This window comes from Loa loa, assembly GCF_000183805.2.
Source record: "Loa loa unplaced genomic scaffold supercont3.143, whole genome shotgun sequence".
Classification (NCBI taxonomy): Eukaryota; Metazoa; Nematoda; class Chromadorea; order Rhabditida; family Onchocercidae; genus Loa; species Loa loa.
The window spans coordinates 126,371-134,892 of NW_018108323.1; the positions used below are offsets into that span (position 1 = coordinate 126,371).

At 37.1% G+C, this 8,522-nt stretch overlaps 3 protein-coding genes across 3 annotated transcripts; all 3 read right to left on the minus strand.

The window, feature by feature from the left end:
- Window positions 1–1,209: 1,209 nt before the first annotated feature.
- LOAG_03404 (hypothetical protein) lies at window positions 1,210–3,202 on the minus strand (the record flags this gene model as incomplete). Its single annotated transcript, XM_003138941.1, has 5 exons — window positions 1,210–1,371; window positions 2,054–2,103; window positions 2,149–2,258; window positions 2,543–2,619; window positions 3,149–3,202. The coding sequence occupies 5 exons, from the start codon at window positions 3,200–3,202 to the stop codon at window positions 1,210–1,212; spliced, it is 453 nt and encodes a 150-aa protein (XP_003138989.1).
- Window positions 3,203–6,204: 3,002 nt separating this feature from the next.
- LOAG_03405 (hypothetical protein) lies at window positions 6,205–6,481 on the minus strand (the record flags this gene model as incomplete). The annotated part of the gene is made up of 1 exon (XM_003138942.2): window positions 6,205–6,481. Exon 1 carries the CDS (start codon window positions 6,466–6,468, stop codon window positions 6,205–6,207), a length of 264 nt encoding a protein of 87 aa, XP_003138990.2. The 5' UTR covers window positions 6,469–6,481.
- A 1,263-nt stretch (window positions 6,482–7,744) lies between these two features.
- Window positions 7,745–8,260, minus strand: LOAG_03406 (hypothetical protein; the record flags this gene model as incomplete). The annotated part of the gene is made up of 3 exons (XM_003138943.1): window positions 7,745–7,808; window positions 7,951–8,040; window positions 8,076–8,260. Coding segments are annotated over 3 exons (339 nt in total), but the record flags the coding sequence as incomplete, so codon positions are not given.
- Window positions 8,261–8,522: the final 262 nt, after the last annotated feature.

Sequence of the window (8,522 nt, forward strand, 5' to 3'; positions counted from 1 at the left end):
ATGGCTTTCTGATGATTTATACTCTTTGCTTTTGTCTGATCTAATACAGTCTTATTTCATCAAGAAAACAAAACAGGACGGATGTAGGCGAAAGAGCAATAACAGCTCTAGTAAAGCTGTCATTGTAAGTTTGTACCAATAAATAAGAGAGGTGATTTGAAGAATTATTATTTTACAATTATATTATAAAAGCGTTTTTGTCACCCCATATATAATCTATGAGTTGTTACTTTCGTATCACATAATTCCATTAAAGGGAATGGTATACGTCATCGGTGATTGGCAACAATTGAATCATTCTCCTTAAAAACATTACTCATCCAAATTCTCACCTTTGCAATGATTCACACATTACTTTCATTTGTTTTTTTTCTCCACAAAAAAATCATGTTTTTCCAAAAATTCTGAAACTTTATTTGTTCAATGTTTGACAAAAGCCATTGTCATCATTGCTGCTGAAGAAGAGTTAAAAGGGAAATATCGGGAACGCACTTGTTTGTTTTTCTCTTTCAATTTATTGTTTCTGGTAAACGATTTCATGTATTCAAACATATTTTGGTCTCATTTTTTTTTTCAAAGGATTGATATTTTATCATTTGCTAAAAATTAGTATTTCATCTTCATGATTTCGCCCTGAAGACAATAGCAAAATTTTATACTCTTCATTACAGATTAACTCTTCATTATTTGAAACAAGAGAAGTAGCAATCTTCATTATCAATCCTGGCCAATTCAGAAAAGCATCGAAAACATTTGTTAAAGATACCAAAGTAACGTGCATAAATTTATTGTGTGTGTATGTGTGTTTTTTTTATTTTTATTATTTCACTCCAAGTGAAATAATAAGCTGTCACTTACTGAAGAGAAGAGAAGGACAAAATTCGAAAAGTGCAAATAAGGTTGTAGATCGAAATTGAGAGATGGGATGATTAGAAGGGCTAAGATGAAGAGAGGACATGCAAGGTCATCGTTACATCCTTAGTGACGGTAAACGATTCCGCAAAAATGATTTCTGTCACTGATAATATCATCAAATTGAACGATGTAACTTGCTCTTCTCGACTATGATGATTATTACTAAATACACCTCATTCCTTAGCTTCCCTCCCTCCCTTCTCCCCACAACATATCTCATACCATATTAACCTCCCACGTCGCTCATTAATTATCCATTTTTAATAACCAATGGCCAAATAATCTTCCTGTCATTCAATTCCTTCCGTTATTTTTTGTTTTACCAAAAAATTTTGGTTTCTCAGCATTGCCTACTGATACTCGTTTTGAAGTATCTTCGCATGATACTTCCACAAACTTCAACTGACATGTACAGTAAGGATGTAAAGAATATGACTCCGTTTTCAATATACGAAACTGAAAAATGTAAACAAATTTAAAGAAAGCCTAAAATATTGTGGGGAAATTGTGATAATGTTTTATTAGCAGTTGTGTATTTCAAAGTTTCAGTTGCATTCCATTTCAGTATCATAAGAATTCATTAAGTAAACAGTAATTTCGCTTTTCAAGCATATTAACTTGCTATCAAATTTGCACTTTGTAATAAAAAAAGAAAATGTTAAATCACAATTTAACCACCAAACAGTCAAGAAAAAACAGATACTATGACGGAAGTGGTACTGAGTCCATTTCAAAAACGATTCACGGAACGCCTTCCACCTTTTTTATTTTCAAAGCCAGTCTTTTAATCCATCAAATCAAATTATTCCAACATTCATTGTTATATATTTAGCCAAATAATTTTTAATTATCTAAAAGACATGTTGTTTGCATTCCATACTTTCTTCCATTTAACTAGCGATGGAAGTTTTGTTGTATATGTTAACCGTTATTTTTAACATTTACTTGTTGCATCTGCCGCATGCAACAATATTTTTACTTTGTAGCAATTTTTGCAGATTTTAAATAATAAACAATCATCATCTTACCTTAAATTTGAGTAAGAGTTGATTTGTGTAACTTTGAACTATCTTTCAAATTTGGGATTGAAAACTTCTTGCTTACCACACTTAGATTCAATTCAGTGTGCTACAGTCACCGTTATGCAGAGTTTCTTATTTGTCACGTTGAAAAAACGATCAGTATGACCTGGTGAGATTTAAGAATTCTTTATTAAAGGTTTATATCAAATACTTGCAGTAGTATGTCGCATCATTTGTTCGCTTGTGCTTCTATGACCTTTAAGTCCTTTTGAAAGTGCTTTGCAGACACTTCTGCATTTTGCCATTTGCATAGACAGAAAACTAAAGATCACTATGTATTTTAATCATAATTTGACATAGAATAGTTTACTAATTACCCTCAAATACTGCTTTAAAATACGTAGAGAAAGTAGTTTGGAATGTCAGTTCGAAAACTATATTTATTAGTTGGCTTTTTTTGAAAATTATTTCAGAGATGTTCTAATTATTTCAAATATTGTTAAGGAAGTTACAAATTGCTAGGGAAATTTAATGCTGTTTGTTTCATCAATTGGAAAAGTGCGTCTTTAACATAAAATTAAAATTTACTTTCATTCATTTCTTACGAGATTAGCCTTTCAAATAAGAGCAAGATATGCGTTTCTTTTGGACGCACATCTCCCTCCTCTGTCGTGAAATTTTTCTTAAATAATTTTACAAAAGTTTATCAACATTTAAGAATTTAACTTGTAACGAAATAGTCAGCCGGTGGAATGTTAAAATAGCAAATAGCTGCATTTTTTTTGACTTACAATAATAGCTATTTTTTAAAAAAAAAATTTCAGCACTCAGCACTAAGAATCTGCAAAAAATTAATTTAGCTGAACCAATAATGACTTGAACAATGGTTGTAACAAAAATCAAAAAATCAGGAATTCGGTTTTTAGTTATAGTGTAAATTCATTCCCACAAAATCATTAATAAATCAATGATTAGTGCAGAGCTGTTATAATTATGGCTTTGAACGGTAATCCGATAATTAATCATCAATGAGTGGAAAGTAACATGAAGTGAACAAAAATATTGGCAACTTTCATTGAACAGAATAATTATCACTAAAAATAAGAATGAGACTTCCTATCATTTGATTCAAAGGTAGCTTCCGGTGAAGTGCTAAACATCGACTAGTGTGATTAGCAATACCTCAAATTAGACTGAATGTTCTTCATTACGTAAAGTTGACATGCTGTGAAACAAGTACATTGTTTAAAAGGCAAACAACGCATTTGCAATTTTTATTGAGCAGACGCTCGAAATACACGGATGACTTTTACTTTTAAGTGCAGTGAAAGGTATATGATGTTTGCTAAATTAAACAGTATGAATGATATCCGAAAAAAAAAAAAAAACTGAACATAGAATTGTACAGATTACTGATTATCGGAACTTAATGAAGAATTGCAACAACGAATTAGATAAGGTTGATATTCCATCAAAATAGCTTCTTCCATCTTATCAGTATTTTCGCTGTAAAGGGAAGAAATTATGAAGCACTAAGAATTAAAGACAGTAAATAAATTCCATTAGAAGAAAATCAGTGAGTTTGAGCATTCGATAATTTAATAGGAATGATAAATTTTCCATTCCATAGTTGGGAAACAATTCCTTCCTTTTTTTTTTTGTTTTTCGATATTTCGCATCCGAATTATTCAACTTTTAACTTTCCCCGCCCTTGATTCCACTGAGCAATGTTTCTACTTCGTTTCTTCTGGAAACAAAGATGAGAGGTCGCATTATTTGCTCAACTTCCATTATGGATTAGCACTGAAGAGATGCTTGAGAAGGCGGGAATGTCATTTTGTACTTCTTTGAATAATAGTCATAGAGACAATAAACACAACATATTGCGTAATAATCGTCTAAACAAAGATCTTATGGGTTCATTGGAATGCTGTCCCCATGTAACCTTTGGTCTGAATTGAAGTGGTAGTACTTGTAAGTGACGTGGATGGTAGAGTTAAAGAGCCCTTGTTTTTTTTTTCTATTTTAAACTATTTGCATGACACGTGAATTTCAATTTTAAATTCCGTGTTTTCCCCACAACTTTCGCGAACGACCACTTATAGATTATAAATTGACGATGAGAAGCAAAGTGTTTGGTTTATGTTTTGCCCGTCTCTTTACTGGATTCATTCCCAATCAATTTTTTGGAGCTACTCTGAATTCAAAGACATTTTATTTTTTTTATTAGGATTCTTGACCCCAACCCGATCCCTTCCTTGTAAAGACTCCCCATTCTTGTTTCTTTGTTTATTCTCATGAATTTCGAAATATTAAAACAGGCGCTTCTTACACTGCTTTCATATTACTATCCTGACCACCGATCACCCTTCACACCATCCAAAACCTGAACATCCCAATCCGAAAAATAAGAAGCACTGAAGATGTTTACTCATCACTATACCTCTCCCAACAGAAAAGTATGCAGTATACTTACTTCCTTTCTTGCATCCCTTATTTCTTCAGTCGACCACTGATTTATTGATTACTGATGAAAACACCGAAAATCAATAAGTGTCATGTCTGACATGCACTGCATGTTTCATATAAGTTCCCGTATTTGCTACCCTGTATGACAAAACTAGACATTGCTGCAGAATGCATCATGCGATCAGATCAGATCAGATCACTCTCTAACCATAGGAAGTGCACTGAGAATCATTAGACAAGTTTCCCTACGAAAATGAATGCAAAATCAGGACGATAACAGGGTATTCGGTTTCCCTTCCACTATTTCTTATAGTTCCCGAACATTTACTTCCTTTCTTGCATCCCTTATTTCTTCAATCGACCACTGATTTATTGATTACTGATGAAAACAGCGAAAAGAATTTGAGATGGTGTAGCTTCTTCTTCCTCTTCTTATTCAAACAAATTTCCTATTTTTCATTCCCTGATCTTCTCATTCCATCCATCAAACCAACCAACCTGTCCAACAAACCTTCGTTACAATACATATGTCGGATTTATTCGTCAAATTTCTTCTAAATTAAAACACTTATACATTCATTTCTTTACTGGCTTCACTTATCTTTAATCCACCTACCTGCTCTCCATTTTCAGGCTGTTTACACAGGAAAATTTCATCAAGGACGGTTGAGAAACAGGTAAGTAGTGAAAGAGGAGAGAAGGGAGAAAACCGGAAACGCTTTAGAATCTGTCTATTCGGGAAGTGAGCAGAGAATGTGCCGGTGGCGGTCGACCTACACCAATAAATTCCAATCATTCACAAGTTCCACATCACTCGTAAACCAAACATCAACAAGAGTTTGTTTTGTCACTGAGACAACAATCGTTCCCCCGTATCTGCTGTAGTTCTATCGAACGTTCCCCGGACAAAGGTGCAGAACGAACGTTTCTCCTTTCTCTCTCTTTCTCTTCACTTCATCCCATCTCATTCGATCTTTAAATTTCCTCTACCTTTATTCACGTAAAAGCAATAAAGTAAATCATTCAAATTTCAGTTCCTCTACAGGTACATCCCGTTTGACCAACGACAGCATCACCATTAAAATTCTCACTATTACGGAAAATCTCCTTTTCTGCAGGGCTATCGTAATCCAATTCTTTTAGCGCAAGAACTACTCACTCTGATGGCAATGAAGGATCAATACTTAATGATGTAATTGTATTGGGCTTGGGTGGATTGGAAAACACAAACGTCTCAGAAATTATATCATCTCTCAGAAGGGATTCTCATGGATTGAAGGCTAGGAGATGGGGTAGACGCGAAACAGGAAGAGCGAACGAAAGACCTCGACATGACACTGATTTATAACGTCACTCTCCCTTTCTAACCTTCATAGAAATTCATATAAAAGGGCATCCAATGCTGCAGTACTACCAAGTATGACCCGACCTATAAGCTTCCCGAAATACTACAGGAAAAACGATTCCAAGTACAACAAAGTGCCCTACATCTGCTCTCTGCTTCATTGCTCATACAATGATCTTCTCGCTCGCACTGACCAACATCATTCATGCCGAACTGATCTGCGGAATGAATTACAAATGCCAGAATGACCATACCCTCGTCGTGTCAAGTAATCCATATCGAGGTAGTTGTTGATGCTACTGTTTAAAAATGATGACCAATTACTTTTCTCTGGTCAATTGTCGTTAAAGTCACAACTTACATAAGGTGACAAGCTAGTGTTCACAGAACAACCATCCATGGTCATCACAAATCTGAGCAACGCCAGAAATGCCCCTGGCTGCCATGCAGCACTCAATTTGCGAGGACATGCAAAACCAGTGTATGGATGAGAGTACGACATGAAAGGAAGTACATGTCGCCCGAATCAATACATAAGATAAAGGATGCATGCGGGGGCGAAGGAAGGGCTCGGGAGTACCAGGAAGGGGTGTTCATCAGGTGTATGTTATAGAACGGGTAGGACGCATGTCGAGACTGGGGTGAAGTAGCCATGTCGTGTGCGTCACGCTGCACATACATCCCATTCACGTGCTCCACCGGCGCCACTGGACACATCTCATCGCATTTTGGCTGCATTCCAATCCCACACACAGCGTTTCTCTGTTCCGCGCTGTTTTTATCAGACGTCGCGGAGTGGCATGCGAAATAGAGACTATGTCTGGATGTGTGGCGCATGTGAATTCGCCGACGAACGGAAGCTCACGTAAACTTCACATATTCCGCTCATCTATTAGGCTCATTTTCAGGATAAAAGTTTTCAAATGGTTGATCTTTGGAAACTTGGCTCAATGCCAAGGCGGGAGAACTGAGCAATGTCTGGAATGTGTATGTCTGCTTGTCTGCGTCCCCGCCTGTCTGTTCGTTGAAAGGGATAGATAAAGTGGAAAAATGTGAGGGGGAAAGTGTGCAAAGTACAGACGGACGGGCAGGCATCGAGGGGGAACGGGGGCGGAAGAGGCGAACCCAATGTCTGTGCTGGTCGCTTCCTCGAATGATGGTTATGCCCGTTCGGATGTATGTTTCCACACTCGCTCGTTACCCTTTTACTCCCTTTTATGCTAACTTCATTGTTCTCGCTCGTATGTACCAACCAACTAACTCCCCGCCCTATGTATGTGGCAATGTCACGTCATTACTGCTACTGCTGCCGTTGAGTGTATCGTTGCTTTGAATGCATAAAATTCTTTGTCCTCCCTTTCTGTTCCAAATTGGAACTCCTTTGGTTTGGCTAAAGTTCTCGTCCTTCTATCTTCTTGACCTTTACCTTGAAACGATTGGGTACTATTGTCCTTACTCCCAACAACTTTATTATATTTTATTGCCCATTATTACTCACTTCTCAACCGGTAATATTCACACCAATGACGTCATCTCATCACATATACAAGTTTTGGGCAATTCCATATCTTACGAAAGGTCCCTAGCACTTCTTTGATGTTGGAAGCTTCCCAAACTACCCTGTCTTCATGTAATCTCCTTAGCACCAGTTTATTTTTTAGGGAAATATTCGTTTGCGCTAAACAAAACATGGGGGAGGGGAAAGGATGATTTGGGCAGATGAATGGAATGCATGTTAGGACAGAATATTACTGATTTTGTCCACTGATGAACTGGTTCATTTACTTGTCCATGTTATGTGAGAAATGCCATGCCATCCGTAAATGATCGACTTATCGATGTGTCACTTACTTGACGATATTGTGACCTTTCCGGATTGTTCCTAACTAACATCATGGAATCTCGCGATGTACGCAGGGAGAGAGGATGAAGAAAGATGAGCATGTTGATGTTAAACATGCCAGCTAACACATACATTCATCTCTGCATCTTCCTAAACATTTTTCTTATTCCCAAATGTTTTTTTCCCTTCTTCCTTCTTTCCGATCCTTCTCTTCCTGCAATCACTGTAAGGAATTGTACGAGATTTTTTGTATTCAATTTCCTCTCCTATTGGCTTATCAATAAGGAAGAATTCGAAAAGATGTAAATATATCGTTAATTTTCTCTTCTTTCGTCCCCTCAAAATTTAAAATGAACTTGGCAAGAGTTCGAGAGAGTGGCCTCCGTCCGACAACAACACACTTTCCGGTGGAATAAAATAAAGCAGCAAAATGTAGCATCAACGCCCTGTAAGTAGTTGCCCCTTATCCTTGGCTACGAACAGACAACCGCCTAACGCCATCTCTCTTCCTCCCGCCCTCCCGCCCTTTGTGGAAATGCGACTTTTACAAACTAGAGAGGGAGGGTAGGAGGCCTTGTTGTCTTCCCACAGCGGGACAGCAACGGCAATGAGAGGAGTAGCAGCAGTTGCCTGATCCTTCTTTCCTACAATAGAGGGTCGTACGGCCTGAACTGATCCTTTCTTATGTATACCATCCAGTTTTTCTCCTCGTTTCTCGTTGTTTGGAACCTAACTGGAATATTCCTGAAGGTTTTCTCAGGAAAAAAGAAATTCTAAGTGGATGCCAGCGGTTTTTTTCTATTTGTTTGTCTAATGAAGAAGGGGAAAAAGCGCTATAAGCATTGAACACTAAGAAGCATTTGTCAAGTTGTGTTCCATTTCATACTCCCACTTTCCTTCCACCCACCTATCACCCCTTCCTCCCCTT